Source organism: Malus domestica, chromosome 16 (genome assembly GCF_042453785.1).
Source record: "Malus domestica chromosome 16, GDT2T_hap1".
In the NCBI taxonomy this organism is placed as follows: Eukaryota; Viridiplantae; Streptophyta; class Magnoliopsida; order Rosales; family Rosaceae; genus Malus; species Malus domestica.
Genome location: NC_091676.1, coordinates 997,870 through 1,014,678, shown reverse-complemented (window position 1 = coordinate 1,014,678; position 16,809 = coordinate 997,870). Strand labels below are relative to the sequence as shown.

Genomic DNA, 16,809 nt, shown 5'->3' with positions numbered 1-16,809 from the left:
ACCCAACTTCCCTTTTGAAAAATTTGCGAAGACGGCTCTGAAACTAAGTTCCGACAATTACACTATTGACAGCTAGCCCTTATATGGGTAGGTAAATTTATATTCTATTTTGAAGAAGGGGAAAAAAATATTTTTCACGCCATACACACCATGTTTAATTATGTTAATCAAGAGACCAAAATAAATGAAACAATTAAAAAATCTTAGCCGTTCACAGAGAAAACCAAAATAATAATAATAATAATAATAATCTGCCGTGCCCTTAGCTTTGAATCCGCAACAATCTTCTTAACAATCATTCTTGGTCTCTTCTCTTTTTCTCCTTCCTCGTGCTTTTGTTTATGATGTATAATTTTAACTGACACTCGACCCACGTACAAACAAACACAAGATTCAAACAAAGTTATCACATTTGATACGAGTTTAGGAGGAAAAGACATGAAAGTTGTTGAATTAAGTTGAGTTTAAGTTTAGCCACATATGAGTACAAAATCACCATATTGGTATCTTTTGCTATTGAGAATAATGCAAATTTGTTCACATATAAAACAATTCAAGCGAATTGAGATTGTTGTATTGTCATGAGTACATGTGCAAAGGTATATACTAGACCAGACTAGAATTTCAGGTACCAAAAATAGGAACTTTTGGCTGTTACAAAAGTGACGAAACTGAAATATTTGTTGACCAAAACAAAAAGAGAAGAAATTTGTGGACTCTTTGGGTTTGTAAGCAGCTCATTAATCTTAAGCTACAAGATTAACAATTTGTTTTGTTTATAAGTATTTTTAAAATGATTGAAAGAACTTTTAGAAAAAATATTTTTCGGTTATAAAAGCATTTAAAAAGTTTTATAAAAGAAACATATGTCTAAAGATTAATTTTTTACTAAAAATTAGTTTTTAAAATTATTTTAAAAATAATTCTAAACAAGTCATGATCTAAACCTACTAAGAAATTAAAGAACTAATCTAATACAATGACCAAAATACGCCTACAGTCAAGATATGCTCATTGGTTCCTTCCGCACTGATATGACAGAGCTCCCTCATCAAGGGGGGACAGAGAGAGAGAGAGAGAGAGAGAAGAGAGAGAGGGAGAGAGAGGGTTTCTCAGCCACCATTTTAGACCAAATGCGTGCTCAATAAGCCAGTCTTCACCTTCCCCCTCATTTTACACGCGCAGAGACTAACATTTTCCACCAAAACCTAGATCTTCTTCTTCTTCCAAGCCCCACCACCCCAACCTGTACGCCACTCAGAGACCCACTCGTCCGTCCCCAAATAAATATGCACGCAGAGAAAACGACAGTCCTTTAATTCTGCTTTCAATTCCCACAAACCCCATTTCCCAGATCTGATTAGTTGGACCAAGCTCCGATTCGTCACCTCAATTCGCTTGAACCCAGCTGTTTCGTTGGATCGGTGCGATATTTGAACAATTTAAGTGGAACCCATCTCAGGTTTTGCATTGTTCTTGAGAAATTTTAAGGGTTTATTATTCTAAAAGTGGTAAAATTTAAGAAAGTTGTGGTCTTTAAGCTGATTCCTGCTAGAGTAGGGGTTTCATTTGGTGCGATCTGCTTGCATTTTGTAGGGTTTGGGATATAGCCGTAGGTTTGATTTATTGGATCTGGGAGTTACTGAGGCATGATCTGTAAGTGATAGTAGACTTAGTAGTGAGTTTGGTGTAGTGGGTTCTGATGACAATGCCGTCAGGGAATGTGGTTTTATCGGACAAAATGCAATTTCCTAGTGGTGGTGGCGGTGCGGCCGTTGGAGGCGGCGAGATCCACCAGCACCCCCGTCAGTGGCTCCCGGATGAGCGTGATGGGTTCATCTCGTGGTTGCGCGGAGAATTCGCAGCAGCAAATACTATTATAGACTCCCTTTGCCACCATTTACGTGCAGTTGGTGATCCAGGCGAGTACGACGTCGTTATCGGGTGTATTCAGCAGAGGAGGTGCAATTGGAACCCTGTGCTTCATATGCAACAGTACTTTTCCGTTGCGGAGGTGATATATGCACTGCAACATGTTGCCTGGAGGAGGCAGCATATGCAATATGATCCTGTAAAAGTGGGGACCAAGGAGTATAAAAGATCCGCTTCGGGGTTTAACAAGGACCAACAGAGGGCTGAGCATTTCAAGGAAGGACATAATTTTAGGACAGAGGTTCATAGTTATGATGGGAATTCTTCGGGGCTTGTTGCTTCGGAGAAAGTTGAGCGGGGAAGCGATGTAGCTGAGGAAGTTAAGCCCCATGGCGAGGTTGGGAAGTTGGATGATAAGGGTTTAGCGCCTGCTGGAGAGAAAAAAGGTAACTTTTGGGCTTAGGATTGGTGATTTCGTGCTCATTTGAACAAATATAGTAATGCTGGTTGATGGTAATCAAGTCCGAGCTTTAAAGCTGAACGAAAAAGTCTTAAATCTTTTGAAGAACATCAAGCATGTCTTGAATATGTTAGGAATTTTTTTTAAGTTGTCACAAATGGTCGAGAAACTATCTTTTAGTAATTTCGAAATTCATAGGTTGTGACCTGAAAAGGCAAGTGTTTCACCAGGTGAGATTGCTCTCTTAAAACTAGGAAATCACTGCAGGGTAAATGCACTGTCTTAGAAGTTGTAAAAAAGTAGTAGCCCGTCTCTGAACTATTTGCATTGCATACACATGCAAAATTCATTTTAATATGCCTGTGTTTTATCTGCAGTATACTGATTCGGCTAATTTTCAGTTGTTAACCTTATTGTAACACAGTTATGATTGCTGTTACAGATGCTCTTACAAAACCTCAAGAAGATAGCAGATTAAGGAGTTCAGGGAATTCACAGCAGACCATATATTGCAATTTAGAACCTGAAGTTGCGGTAGGAGATGGATGCACCTCAATCTCTAAGGGTAACACACTTTGTTAGTTTATCTTTCTTTCATTACTTTGGGGGTTTTAGTCGCCGGAGGGGGGGGGGGGGGAGGTTTAGATGTTGGTATAGATATTTTTAGGAGGTATTACTAAGGCATGGGCAGCCTAGACCAGGTGGGACACCTCTTATATTTCCGTCTTTAGCATGTGCTTTAGATGATTTACCCTAGTGTAAATATGTTGAGAATTGTTCATCCCAATTCATGGTTTGCCATAATATTTCTCACTCTCTATTGCCTACTAAAATACGTACATCCACTCCAAATCTATCCTGACATGGCTTCAAATGTGGTTTTATTTGATTCTATTTCTTCTACTTTTGTATTTAAACTTGGGATTCTGTGATCTTTTTCCAGAGAATGAATCACATTCTATCCAAATTCAGATTGCACAGCAGAACCTTCCCGTTGTCCCTAAAACTTTTGTTGGCAACGAGTTAATAGATGGAAAGACGGTAGTTTCCTCATTTGATACTGTCTTTTTAGCTTGAAGTATGTTATGAATCAGTAGATTTTCTAATGTTTCCTTTTCAGGTTAATGTGGTCGATGGACTGAAATTATTTGAAGGATTGCTTGGTGACACAGAAGTCTCCAAACTTGTTTCTTTGGCTAATGATTTAAGGGTTGCAGGGAAAAGAGGACAATTTCAAGGCGAGTTTAACAATCCTTTATATAAAAAACTTGTGGTTGATTCCAGTACTAAACATAAATCCACCATGTTGTGCCATGAATTTGGTAGTTAAACACCATTTGAACTAATCAAATCATCACCATCATCCTTACCCATGTGCTAAGCTTATTTAATCTGCCGCATGTATTCTTGCCTTTCTTTACTATTCTATTACTATCTCCGATTAAATTCAAATATTTAATGTAGTTGTGTCCCATGTTAGTTTTGATCAACATCTTTGTCATGTACCTTCCAATTAAACTAGTCTTAGGTTATAGTTGTTTCTAGTGGTTTTTGTTTTATATTTTCAAACTACATAAGCTTACTCCACCTGTTATTTCTTTGGCCTGCTTCAATAATTTGTTTTTGAACGTGTATTGAACCCTTTGCTTTAAGAAATGGTCTTTGAAAAAAAAATTGTCGCTGTTTAGTTCAAAGAAAAGGGTTTAATAAGCGATCAAATAAGTGATTGCCTGAACTTATATTGTTTTTTAATTCTTTGTTGAGGATCTCTCGTTCCCTCGCAAACTTTTTTTGTTCCCTTTTCTTTTTATAGGAGAGGATTTGGATGGCTTAGTTTTAACATTTTGATTCTTGTTTTATTCTTACATTTTCCTTAAATCCTTTCCATCCTAACCTGCAAGATTATTGGTTGTTTTACCCCTGAAACCTTTCGAGAAAGTTTTCAAATGCTAGTACTAGTTAGTGTTAGCGACTCTAATATCACTTGTTTGGTATTATTGTTTCTACACTATGGTCTATGTTATTTGTGTGGGTGTGTGCACATCATGCCAGGGAAATACTATTATTGAATTTCTAATCAAATTTTGGTAAGTTTGTATTTCATAATTTCATTAACTCTCAGAAGAGTACTATTTTTGGTAAACTAGAAAGCACACCTGACAACTTTAAGTTTTAAAGAAAAACACTTAAAGAGCCCAATTGGAGAAAACGCCCTCATCTATCCACTTCCCATGCTATAGTTGATTCTAGTTGTGAATTTCCTTTGGTGTTATAAAGTAAGTTGGGTTTTCCTCGAAAGTACTGAGTTTGAAGTGTATTTTCTGTAAAGTGTGATGTTATATCAAGGGCTTACATATGAAAAGCCCTATGCAAATAATATATATTCTCTTTTTCTATGCGAAGCAGGTCAGACATATGTGGTCTCAAAGAGGCCCATGAGGGGACATGGAAGAGAAATGATTCAATTGGGCCTACCTGTTACTGATGCTCCATCTGAAGATGAAATTTCTGCAGGAACCTCCAAAGGCATGTTGCAAATTACATTGGTCTTTTAATTTTTGCCAATATAAGGAAATGTCTATTCACGTTTTATTCAAGTTCCATTTGTTGATTTTTCTATAAATGAAATCTGTAGATCGGAGAATAGAAGCCATCCCTTCCTTGCTGCAGGATGTTATAGATCGCTTGGTTGGGATGCAAGTTACGACTGTGAAGCCAGACTCTTGTATCATTGACTTTTATAACGAGGTTGATATTGGTTTACTGTATCTTCTTCTAGGTTTCTATAATTGCACAATTTTCTAAGAGTCATAATGTTTATGAAATTTTGTGACGATTATTTGTAGGGAGATCATTCACACCCTCACATATGGCCACCTTGGTTTGGAAGGCCTGTTTGCGTTCTGTTACTGACAGAATGTGACATGACTTTTGGGAGAGTACTGGTATCAGACCATCCTGGGGATTATAGAGGCGCCCTCAAGCTTTCTCTTACACCCGGGTAGCCTTTCTGACGGCTCTCATTTGATAATATTTATCTTCTTCAGTGTGAACTTCTTTTTGGTTTGCTGCCGCTTCTCTTTTATGTACTTTATTTATTGTCATCTTTCTAAATAAAGCATTGTAGGCCGAGTAGTACTGGTTTGAAAATATCGGAATCAAGTTAAGGTTACTTGGCGGTGAAACATTGAATTCTGATGACCTAGTAATACTTGTAGCTTTTTTAGAAGTCGGCTCCATCACATCCGTTGGAGATCGATACATTATTCATACTAATAGAACACATTTTCCTTGTTGACTTTGCATGCCGTAGGAATGTGAGTTGAATATTCAGGATCATGGCATAGTTTTCTCACATCCATATGCAATTGTCTTGTCCTTTCTTTTTACCTTGCATATGAAATCGTGCCATCATTTAACTTAAAGGCTGCTTACCTTCATTTGAGATTCCTGACATAAGGTGTTTGATCATGAACGCTGCAGATCCCTCCTTTTGCTGCAAGGGAAATCCACAGATTTTGCTAAACATGCAATACCTTCTATCCGAAAGCAACGCATACTCGTTACTTTCACAAAGTCTCAACCAAAGAAATCTACGATGAGTGATGGTCAACGCTTTCCTGGACCTACTCCAGCTCAGTCATCTCACTGGGGTCCAGCATCTGGTAGATCTCCAAGTCACATCCGGCATCCTGCTGGTCCCAATCACTATGCAGCCGTTCCAACAACTGGTGTTTTGCCAGCCCCATCAATTCGGTCCCAACTTCCACCTCCAAATGGCATCCAGCCATTGTTTGTGCCAGCTCCGGTAGGACCAGCAATACCTTTTGCCACAGCAGTTCCCATGCCACCTGTTTCAGCTGGATGGGCAGCAGCTCCCAGGCATCCTCCGCCTCGCATCCCTCTACCTGGCACTGGAGTTTTCCTCCCTCCCCCAGGTTCGGGTAACTCATCAGCTCCTCAACAGCTGCCTTATAGTGCAACTCAAAAGAGCCCTGCTGTTGAGATTCCTCCCCAGATAGAGAAAGAGAGCGGGTCTGCAAAATCCAACCATAGCCCCATGCCTTCTCCAAGAGGAAAATCGGATGGGAAAGCTGAAAGACACGAGTGCAATGGAAGTGCGGACGGAACTGGCAGTGGAAGAGCAGTCGTTGAAGAAGAAGATCAGAACTCCGACAGTATGACAGCAAGCAATCAAGCCGGAGCAGTATAGGGGAGAGAGAGAGAGAGAGAGAGAGAGAGGTTAAGGAGAAACGGAGTAGAGCCTGCAAACTGCAACGAGAGTTGGAAACCAATGTAAAGAGCGGCGAGTGTGGAGCTAAAATCGTAGTAAGCAAGAGGAACAAGGCGGAAGAAGTAATCGATTCTCTTTGGGAGGATGGATTGAGAGATAATCCCTTTTCCTCTTTTTGTTTTTTTGGTTAATCTTATGTCACATCAACTCTTACAGACTTACACTAGTAGTTGCAAAGCAAACCACATTATGAATCATCCATCTTTTCCTCTTCTTCCTTCCCATCTTTGCTTCTCAAATTTTGACGCTTCCCTCCCCATCTGATTTGATCGCTCTCCATATGAAATCGGACTGTGTCAAGCCTACGACCCAAACACAAAAAAACCACTCCACCCCCGATTCCGTATTTGGCTCTAGGAGTAATGCTAGGGAGACTCAATTTTAAAAACTAAAGGACATGAAAGTTACTTAAGCGTTGATAGACTAGCTCATTTTTATTAATGACACATCATTTAGTTTGTAATTTTAGCTTTCAAATTTAGTATCCTTATCATTACTCTGTCCCTAGTTCGAAACCAGACAAAATAATCTCTCTTTTAATACACCTAACTGGTTTTCAAGAGTATTCTTACTTTTTCATTGAAGTAAATTCTAACCTAATCTAAATTATGAGAATGTGAATTTAAAGTTGTAACTAACTTGGATTAGTTCATATCAAGGAGACTCAAAATCGAAAAACTCTCAGCTTTGCGAGATTGAGAGGTACGTATATCGCATGCAGTCTTATATTTGTATCAGTTCAGATCAGATTGTTGAGAACAAAAAAAAAAAAAAAACTTTGGATTGTTGTCGACCCTTCAAATTTTCTTTTTTCAAGCAGTAAATTGTAACTATGGTAAAAGTTTTAGGTGCAGTTAGAAACTCTTGTTCTTCTCAGTCAATTTGTTGCGTCGTCTCGTCTGTTTATTACACTATACAGTTTACACCCAGTAGCGGAGAACTGAGATGGGAGAGGCAGAAGAAGGCCGTCGCCGCCGCCTCATCCTCCACAACTTCCTTTCCCTCCAAGAATGCAAGGAGCTGGAGTTCATCCACAAGAGCAACTGCACGGTTGGCTACAGACCCAATGTTTTCTCCACCACTCTCTCGCACCTCATCGCCACCAATTCCGCCCACCTCATCATCCCCTTCGTCCCCGTCAGAGGTACAATCACCTGCCCCTCTTTTCGATTTCCCATTTTCTTTTTCTTCATCCAATTCGGGTTTAGGGTTTAGGGGTTTTGAAATTGGGTTTTTCATATTTGGCTGACACACAGAGAGATTGAAGGAGAAGGTTGAGGAGTTCTTTGGGTGCCAGTTTGAACTCTTCGTTGAATTCACCGGTTTGATCAGGTGAAAAATTTACCTGCTTTATTATCAAAATTCCCCATAAAACTATCGCAAAAGTATCATTCCACCCCCTACTCTAGGCTTAATTTCATTCCCTACATATCTCACATTTTTCCATTTCGTCAGCTTCGTCTATTGACTGTTAACTTTGGTATTGACATCGTATCAATAATATCGATGACATATTGACGATTTATTGAGTATGATGTAATCAAAAGTTAGCTCCAGAGCATGCTGGGATGATTTCTCATTTATCGTTCCGGTCTTTGTTCCTCAGCTGGAGTAGAGGAGCAAGCATTGGGTGGCATAGTGATGACAACCGGCCCTATCTCAAACAGCGTCACTTTGCGGTCTGTATGCGAATTCTTAAAGATATTCATGTTAAAACATAAATGTTGTTCTTTGTCAAGTGCAATATGATAATAATTTTCATTCAACTCATGACTAATGCCGATGAATCTTTTAAATGGTTTCTTTTGAGCGTTTTTGCAAATCGGCTGTTGCAAGTTCCATTGCTTTAACCTCTCCTTAACCACATGCTAAGTTTATATATGCTGTTGCAATCGTTTGTGATTTCTCGTATAGTTATTCTGCTGATGGTTTTCCTAATTTTGTTTGTAAAAGGCAGTCTGTTATTTAAACAATTACGTGGATGATTTCAAAGGTGGACTTTTTCACTTCCAGGATGGCGATCCAGAAACTATTGTTCCATCATGTGGGGTAAGTGACTGGAGCTCTTGAGATTTTCCAGTTTCTTTATACAGTATGTGCATGGGAATTTAGGGGTGAGATTTACAAACGTCTCAAATGCATATCCATAATGGGGGAAAAAAGAAAACAATTCGATAAAGGTTTATTAGTTGCCGTGATGTCCAGTCAATTTCAACATTTGATCACAATTCGTTAGTTTATTGTATTTGTCAGGATGTTGTGATATACACAGCTGACAGCCGCAACACTCACTCCGTTGATGAGGTAGATTCAATTCTCTCTCTCTCTCATGCTAAAACATCATTTGAGAGATTCTTTTCTGATGCTAAAACATCATTTGACAGATTACTGATGGTGAAAGACTCACACTGGCATTATGGTTCAGTCGTGATGCTACCTATGATGAGGATGCTAAACTTATATCCCTTCTCTCACAGAGTCTGTTGCATGATAATGTTCCTAAATTGTGTCTACCTATGCCAGCATCTAGTAATATGTACTGGTTTTCACCCGATCAAGCTTCTTCTGATCACCAGTTGGGTTTTGATATATGCTGGGCAAGACTGCATGTTCTTGGATATGATCTACTTTTCCGTCAAGACAAGAGCCACTGTTCAAATATTGCCGAGTTACTGATGGAGCCACTGCGATTAGCAAGGGGAGATGAGTTGTTTGACCACGAGTTCATCAACATCTTGCATGCACTGCAGGTATTCAAACCAACACGGTCTGTCATATTCTGTTGGTATATAGTGTGATGAAATGTAAATTTAAAGAATTCATTCAGTAAACACATTTAACCTGCTTTCATTATATGCAACAGGTTGTGCAATTCCACTGTTGGAAAGCTCCTGGTCTCGAATCTGTCAAATTAGAAACGAGCAAGGTGGTACGCTTGTCCCAATCACAGAGGGAAATAATTCTTCATCTTAAATCTTCATTTGTGAAAGATCTTCATCTGCTAGAGTCCGTTTTCAGCAACGTGGCATGTGCTGAGAGTTCGCAAAATTCCTTTAACTGGGCTGATTTTTCAGTTGCAGTCACTCTGTGGGAAGATTATTCCCGCAAGTTACATAAAGAACTGGTAATGAGCTTTCCACACTGGAGAACGCATCATTCTATATTTTACGTATCATTCGATGAAAAGTAGTTCTTTCGTTGTATTTGTTAACTGATTGCAGACCTAGGCGTCGTGGCCAAGGCCATGTGCCTCCATCTGCACCCACATTCAAATTCCCCTCCCCGTAGTTTAAACTAGAAAGAATTTATACTGCAATTATCGAAATTTTTGTATAACAGACATGTTTACGACGCCTTATACACAGTAAATTTTATTTTCCAATAACTTAACTAGCAGAGTTACCATTTTAAGAATAGGTGAATGTTCTGCGAGTGGCTGAGTCGATCTTTCTGGAGAGGCTCCATTTGTGCATACCTCATCTTTTAAAATTGACAATGTCATACCTCGTCTTTAGAATTTGGTCTAATGTTATACAATCCGTTAGTCTGATCATTAATTTGTCAGTTAAATGCTGACGTGACTTGATTCATACCTCACTTTCTATTAAAAAATTAAAAAAATATTAAAAAAACTAAAAAAAAATCATTTAATATTGTTAAAATATTAAAATAATAAAGAAAAGTAAAAAAACAAAAAACAAAACAAAACAAAAAAACAAAACCTGTTCGTCCCTTCCACCCCCTCCCCCCGTCTCTCTCTCCCCATCTTCATCTTCTTCCCTGCTTAATCTTCAACCAAAAAATAAATAAATTTGAAAACCCATCAACCCAGTTCCCCCCCCCCCCCCAAAACAAAACAAACCCAACCCCCTACAACCCAGAAAATAAGGAGGAGTAAGAAGAAGAAGGGAAAAAAAGAAAAAAACCCAGATCCCGTTCGCTAGGCCGATTCCACGGGGGGTGGGTGCGAGGTTGGGTAGGTGCGAGGGGTGCAGAGGGTGGATGCGAGGGGAAGACGAACTGGGATTTTTTTTTTTTTTTGTTTTTTTTGTTTTCTGGGTCGCAGGTAGGGGCTCGGGTGGGGGAGAATAGGGGTTGGGGGGGGTGGGAAGGGACAACGTTTTGTTTTTTTTTTCTTCTTCTTTTCTCTGGGTTGCAGTAGGTAGATGGGGGAATTTTTTTCTTCTTCTTTTCTCTGGGTTGCAGTAGGTAGATGGGGGAATGAGGGAGGGAGGGAGGGAGGGAGGGAGGGGGGGTTGGGGGGGGGGGGGGTGGGAAGGGACAAAGTTTTGTTTTTTTCTTCTTCTTTTCTCTGGGTTGCAGCAGGTGGATGGGGGAGGGGGGAGGGGAAGGGATGAACAGGTTTTGTTTATTTTTTTTTAAACTTTTTTTTATTATTTTAATATTTAAAAATATTAAATTATTTTTTTAGTTTTTTTAAATTATTTTTAATTTTTTAATAGAAAGTGGTGTCTGAATCAAGTTATGTCAGTATTTAACTGACAAATTAACGGTCAGGCTAACGGAAGGTATAACATTGGACCAAATTCTAAAGACGAGGTATGACATTGTTAATTTTAAAAGATGAGGTATGAAAGTGTCGTGACACCAATAATTGAGGTAATTTTGTGTAATTTACCCAAAATTAGAAACAAACAAGCGATACTAGGAGAGAAAAAAATTAGACATAGAACCTCGAGTGCAAAAATGATGGCATTGTTTAGGAAGTACTAGGTTACCTTAAGGATTAGGAGAAGTTGGATTCCACATCATTTGTCACTTCAAATAGTATACCGTTGTTTTACAAAAATACGATATCTGTAACAATTTCGTTTATTTTTTAATTTTTTTTCAGCACAAAAGGAGGACAAGTGGTTCTATCTCTCCATAAATGAACAGCTTAATTACTTGTACGCTTTGGTACACTACCATTAACATCAATCGTCCTTTTACGTTAAAATATTCCTTTCAATTGCTCATATATTCGTTTATTTTCCAATTGTTGTAGTTCATACTTAGTAACAAAAGGAGAGTGAACTTTCCCCATCAAACTTCCCATATAATTCCGCTTCCTACACCCTTCCTTGTCTTTGGGTGCCTTGATATTCACAGTAAACATTTCTTCGCTTGAACTTCGCCTTTAATTATTTAAGGCTATGTCATCCCTAAGGTGTTGCCCTTGGATTGGACCTATTCTGATTCTAAATTATCCGTAGCTACGCTATTCCCAAGGACTAGCAAAATCGAAATAGTGAAATTTTTGGGCCATCTCAATTACATTAGTTAGGTTTTCATGGACTTGCCGGAATTTTCTTCGCCGTTCAAAATGGTAGGCTACTTTAAGGGAAAGGAACAACCGATCAGTTTTACAATCAATAATATGTAATTATGTTTAAGTAGATCAGCTGGAATAATGAAGCAAATTAAGTTCCATTAACCACATAATTATCCAGACATAGGCACTTATAATTTTACCTCTTTTTACCTGCATTACAATTAATATAGCAGACTAAGAACCATACACAGATTGTGTATACTTCTACATGTCCACCTCTTTACATGAAAGAGTATTGCTGCTTTGATGTCCCCCATTTGTGCAAGACATTGCCAAAAACATCGTAGAATGCAATATCCAATTCGGTTTGAGTGATCTGCACTGACATGAAACCCTGCCCATCGTAATACAACTTCATTTCGCTTGGACTGTAAGGGCTAACTTCACCCCTCCATGCCTTTGAACCACCACCACTTGTTAGAAATTGAAGTGGGCTGCACAGCAATGCTTCAAGTTAGTTTCCATGCATAAAAGTTAAAGTTTTATACTAACATATACAACAATCATTTTATTTAGACACATAAAACTGATACATTTACTGATACTTTTGAAAGTTGAAAGTATTAAAATTAAAGAGTTACAAAATACTAGTACCTGTCGGGACTGCTTATGTGTTCTAAGCAATGGTCGTGGCCATTGATGTAAAGATCGACATTGTTTTCCTGAAAATTTATAGACATTGTTGAGAAATAAAAGAGAAGCAAAAAGAAAAACAAGAGGGAAAAGGCGAGCGTTTTATTTTTCGTTTCTAGTTTTTAGCACGATCAGTCGTACCAGAAGAATCGGGAGAAGCTGTGTTACAAGCTCCTTGGTTTCACCATGATATCCAGCGGTTCTAATCGTGTGGTGACCAACCACAATCCTCCACTTTGCAGTAGAATCTTTTAAGGCTGAATCCACATCCTTTCACGGACCAAAAATTAAAATTAATAAATTACAGAGAACATCTCTAATTTAAAGGGAAAATTGCATGCATAGAGCTCATTTTTGGGGTTTTTAAAAATGTTAGAAAATATTTTAAATTAAATTTATTTAGTCTTAAGTCTTAATTAAGGGAAAATGATCCTTGCCGGATTTTTTTTCTGGGGATCCTAGGGATCCCGCGATCGTGACCATTCATTGTATATCGGACAGTTAGTTTTCGTGAGGTACTATTTATATTTAATTTTAAATTTTAAATTTTGAAATAATTTCTGATCGCACGATGTACAATGAACGGTTACGATCACAGAATCCCTAAGATCCGAGTCCTTTTCCTTAAATAAGCTATGTTTGACGAGAAAGTACCTTGAGAAGATTTGATAGGTAATCATTTCGGGGTAATATGCCACTCCAGTCATAGACTGACTCCTCTGGATCAGTGAAGTATTTATCAACAAAGGGAGTTGTATCCACAAAGAAAAATTCCACAATTTCTGTCAAAACAGACAAATAATTAACATTAAGATCAATAAATCTTCTGTTTATATCATAATTAAACATTGATAATAGTTAAGTATGGTCTTAGCCTTACCGGCATCAACTATGAAGGATCTCAAGCAAAGCCATTTGCTATCCAATTCCCCAAGGACAGGACTCAACTGTGCCTCAACATCACCTCTATAATCATGATTACCCAGAACTGCAATACAATAATTAAACAAAGTCAAAACATGAAATCCTTATCCTTATTGGTTTAAAAGTGAATATATAATTAGGGTTTGGGAAAGCATACCACTGTACCACTGCTTTTGCAAGCTTGGTGCTGTGTAGATTTTGCTAAAGGAGTCTTCAAATTGTGGATCATCGATGCCCGTCAATCCATTATCGTAAAAATTATCGCCGGTGGATATTACAAAGTCAATATCCAACTTCTCTCCAACTATTCCCATCTAGAAATTAAATGGACGAAAGTAGGTTCGTAAAGTTAAATCAATTTTCCAGTGAGCTGTCCATGCTAGCAAACGTGGAATGGGGTTTCATACTACAATAATACAATTACGTGTATGTATATCATATGTACTGTACATACTTGAATGAAAAAGAAAATATTAGGAAGATCAAAATTTTAAATTAAATTTGTAAATTAAATAATGTATCATTAATAGAAAATAAATACGTTAATTAATACTTACTTAATAATTTAATCATTCAACATCCACATTAACTAGTTTACAAAATTTAATTTATAAATTTAGATTCCTTAATATTACTATGAAAACACCAGACATTTTGGTGTGTCCAATCAAGTCCAATATCTTTCATCTTTTTGTGTCAGAGTTTGATTGGTTTTAAAGTGGACAAATCATGGTGGTTTTTTTGTTGGTCAATGACAAATCATGGTCTTTGGTCTCCGTAAGCCACGATATAAAGAACTTGTCCTATAATGTATCAAGAAAGATGGCCACTCCTACATTATACATGCACTGCCGATCCATATATGATCACGAAATGGAACCAATTGTTATCCGTGAAGATGCACACTAAGACAAAGATTCTAAAGAACGAATGAGACAACATATAATTCGTGAAGATGTCCAAACAGTTAAATACTAAGACAAATAAGTTTAAGAACATTATTATTAGTATGACATATATCACTAGAATTAGAACCCGTCTAACTTATCAAACTCACCATCATTTATTTCGTTCATGACAATGGGTGAAGAGCCTTTCAACATTACATGACAGTTTGGAAAAGCTTAAATTTTCCGATATCGGAATAATAGTACAATAGTCAATGGGTAGCTGTGATTCTGACATATATTGAGATTGAGAAATTTTGTTCGAACAAGTAACTAATTAAGCTAGCTCCCACACTCATTGAACTTCTGACAGCTGTATATACTTTCCTCACACTTAATTAATTATTGTTTACTTTACGCAGAAATCAAGTATTAGAAATTTAGAAGGAAGTACTATATACCTGATCAGCAACTTGAGATTGGTTGTAGTTGTTGAATTTTGGCCAAGTGACCATCACCTTTTGTATTAAACAAATAAAAAGAAAAAAAAAGGGGAGACATCATGATTGGGTGAGCTCCTACTGCTCCGAGGACGTACTCCAGTTACACTGACTGTTGAGGAACCTCGTTAAAATCTTGGTGTTCTTTAATATTTTGTTCTTGCATTTTATTTGATAAATTTCCTGTGGGTTAGATTGAGTTGGTTCCATAAGGTTTGGTGCTACCTAGCACAACAGTAGTCTCCTCTTCTTCCCCAGTCTCCCAGAACCAAAAACCTGAGAGATCCATCGGCTTTCACTGCGTGCGCGAATCGTTGTAGCTCCGCTGTAGAAGATGTAAAAGATGACAAGGTGCATAGAGCTACTAAAGCAGGAAACAGAATACTTGACCTAATCATGGTCTTGTTTTCCATATCTAGCAGCTAGATGGAAACAAAAGGAAGAGTAGAGGAAAGGTGAGCAAAGCAAGGAAAGCTATCTATATTTATGGTTGACGAGTTGGGTTAATGTTGCAGACTAAATTACTAATTAATTAACATGAATAACAAAGATTTTTGTTTTTTTGTTTTTGTTTGGTTAAGGAATTTAAAAAGCTTTGGATAATCGATCGTGGGATGTTACTGGCCCGGCTCCCGGGTTCAACCTAGTGTCCTCCTGGGATGTTACTACCCCAGGTTCAACCTACGCGTCCTCCTCATTCTCTACGTATTTATTTTTTATTTTTTATTTTTTGCCGTAGGGTTGATGGAATTAGTAATATATTAGATACCAGTACCATAGGATTCCTTGTCTCATAAGGTTTATATTTATAATTGAGTAATGTCAGGTAAACCAAAATTTTAAACCATGTGATGTATTACCAATATAAAATAGAAAAAATTGTAGAAATGTCCCTCAACTTTAACTCAATCGGAGCACTGATCCCTCAACTAAAAATCCATGACCATTAGTCCTTAACTTATCAAAACATGTAGTTATTGTCATTTTCATCAACTCTATCTCCATCAGAATTCCGTCAAAGTGAATCATGTTGAAAAGACCATTGCTACAATTGGGTTAAAATTGAGGGATCATTGTTCCAATTGGGTTAAAGTTGAGGGACTATTTCTTAAATTGAGTTAAAGTTGAGGGATCATTGCTACAATTTATCTCATTTGGTTTTCCATATTTACTCTTTGATTCAACCTCATGTGTGTGGCACGTGACTTATTTTGATGAAGATTTTAACGGGTTGACGAAAAGGACATAACTGCATGTTTTGATGAGTTAAGGGATCAATTGTCACATATTTTTAGTTGAGGGACCATTACTCCAATTGGATTAAATTGAGGGACCATTGCTACAATTTCATCTAGAAAATAAGCAAGTTAAATACTAGTTTTAATCCAATCGTCAACAATGACGCCATATCGTTTAGCAAATTTAATCTAAAAATTTAGTCTCTAAAATATTACACTGTATGATTACCTAGCTTTTTTTAGATCACGGAATATCTTAAGGGTTAGTTACGAATATGGAATTATATATATTAGAAATGACACAAAGTTTCAAGGAAACGTGAGTTTATAAGATGCGCACAAGGCGTAATATGCATGCAAAATGAATGACGCAGACATCCACAATATATGGAAAATGAATCTTTATTTTCTTAACTGCGTCCACAACCACAAGTCCACCTTTAATTTGTCAAAAGTAACAAAACGTAGAGTGTATGCACTGCAAATTGACTGAAACCAAACCAAATTTGGTTGAAAGCAAACAAACCGCACAACGAAAAATCTTTTGTCCCTAACACGAAATGATGTATAATGCCGATCACAACAGTATGTAGTACCAATTCTTTGAATCTGAAGTTGGCACGAGAAGAAGTAGGCTCATGCCGTAAAAGTTAGGTTTTTTGTTGA

General features: G+C 37.6%; 3 protein-coding genes across 4 annotated transcripts; 2 read left to right on the top strand and 1 right to left on the bottom strand.

Moving 5' to 3' along the window:
* The first annotated feature begins 1,007 nt into the window (after nt 1-1,007).
* LOC103444603 (RNA demethylase ALKBH10B) lies at nt 1,008-6,823 on the top strand. Of its 2 annotated transcripts, none has more exons than XM_008383556.4 (8): nt 1,008-2,318; nt 2,775-2,897; nt 3,276-3,373; nt 3,453-3,570; nt 4,739-4,858; nt 4,968-5,080; nt 5,179-5,333; nt 5,816-6,823. In XM_008383556.4, exons 1-8 carry the CDS (start codon nt 1,703-1,705, stop codon nt 6,543-6,545), a joined length of 2,073 nt encoding a protein of 690 aa, XP_008381778.1. In that variant the 5' UTR covers nt 1,008-1,702; the 3' UTR covers nt 6,546-6,823. The 2 variants fall into 2 exon arrangements, with proteins under 2 accessions (XP_008381778.1, XP_070671759.1); XM_070815658.1 differs by having other exon boundaries at nt 4,736-4,858.
* Nucleotides 6,824-7,184: 361 nt separating this feature from the next.
* On the top strand, nt 7,185-10,011 carry LOC103444604 (uncharacterized). The gene is made up of 8 exons (XM_008383557.4): nt 7,185-7,328; nt 7,546-7,770; nt 7,883-7,958; nt 8,233-8,305; nt 8,580-8,675; nt 8,880-8,930; nt 9,011-9,376; nt 9,490-10,011. Exons 2-8 carry the CDS (start codon nt 7,572-7,574, stop codon nt 9,814-9,816), a joined length of 1,188 nt encoding a protein of 395 aa, XP_008381779.1. The 5' UTR covers nt 7,185-7,328; nt 7,546-7,571; the 3' UTR covers nt 9,817-10,011.
* A 2,026-nt stretch (nt 10,012-12,037) lies between these two features.
* On the bottom strand, nt 12,038-15,391 carry LOC103444605 (purple acid phosphatase 3). The gene is made up of 8 exons (XM_008383559.4): nt 15,147-15,391; nt 14,867-14,895; nt 13,676-13,832; nt 13,475-13,582; nt 13,249-13,376; nt 12,736-12,864; nt 12,556-12,623; nt 12,038-12,395 (listed from the first exon to the last, which is right to left on the bottom strand). Exons 1-8 carry the CDS (start codon nt 15,316-15,318, stop codon nt 12,182-12,184), a joined length of 1,005 nt encoding a protein of 334 aa, XP_008381781.2. The 5' UTR covers nt 15,319-15,391; the 3' UTR covers nt 12,038-12,181.
* Between the last annotated feature and the right edge of the window lie 1,418 nt (nt 15,392-16,809).

Bases quoted from the DNA above. Each gene is read 5' to 3' on its own strand.
- LOC103444603 (XM_070815658.1), top strand. From the start codon at position 1,703: ATGACAATGCCGTCAGGGAATGTGGTTTTATCGGACAAAATGCAATTT. The intron at 2,898-3,275 runs GTAACACACTTT...ATCTTTTTCCAG, and splicing joins ATGCACCTCAATCTCTAAGG to AGAATGAATCACATTCTATC. The intron at 3,374-3,452 runs GTAGTTTCCTCA...TTTCCTTTTCAG, and splicing joins AGTTAATAGATGGAAAGACG to GTTAATGTGGTCGATGGACT.
- LOC103444604 (XM_008383557.4), top strand. From the start codon at position 7,572: ATGGGAGAGGCAGAAGAAGGCCGTCGCCGCCGCCTCATCCTCCACAAC. The intron at 8,306-8,579 runs GTCTGTATGCGA...TGTTTGTAAAAG, and splicing joins TCAAACAGCGTCACTTTGCG to GCAGTCTGTTATTTAAACAA. The intron at 8,676-8,879 runs GTAAGTGACTGG...TGTATTTGTCAG, and splicing joins CTATTGTTCCATCATGTGGG to GATGTTGTGATATACACAGC.
- LOC103444605 (XM_008383559.4), bottom strand. From the start codon at position 15,318: ATGGAAAACAAGACCATGATTAGGTCAAGTATTCTGTTTCCTGCTTTA. The intron at 13,833-14,866 runs GTATATAGTACT...TTTAATTTCTAG, and splicing joins AATCTCAAGTTGCTGATCAG to ATGGGAATAGTTGGAGAGAA. The intron at 12,865-13,248 runs GTACTTTCTCGT...GGTCCGTGAAAG, and splicing joins ACCTATCAAATCTTCTCAAG to GATGTGGATTCAGCCTTAAA.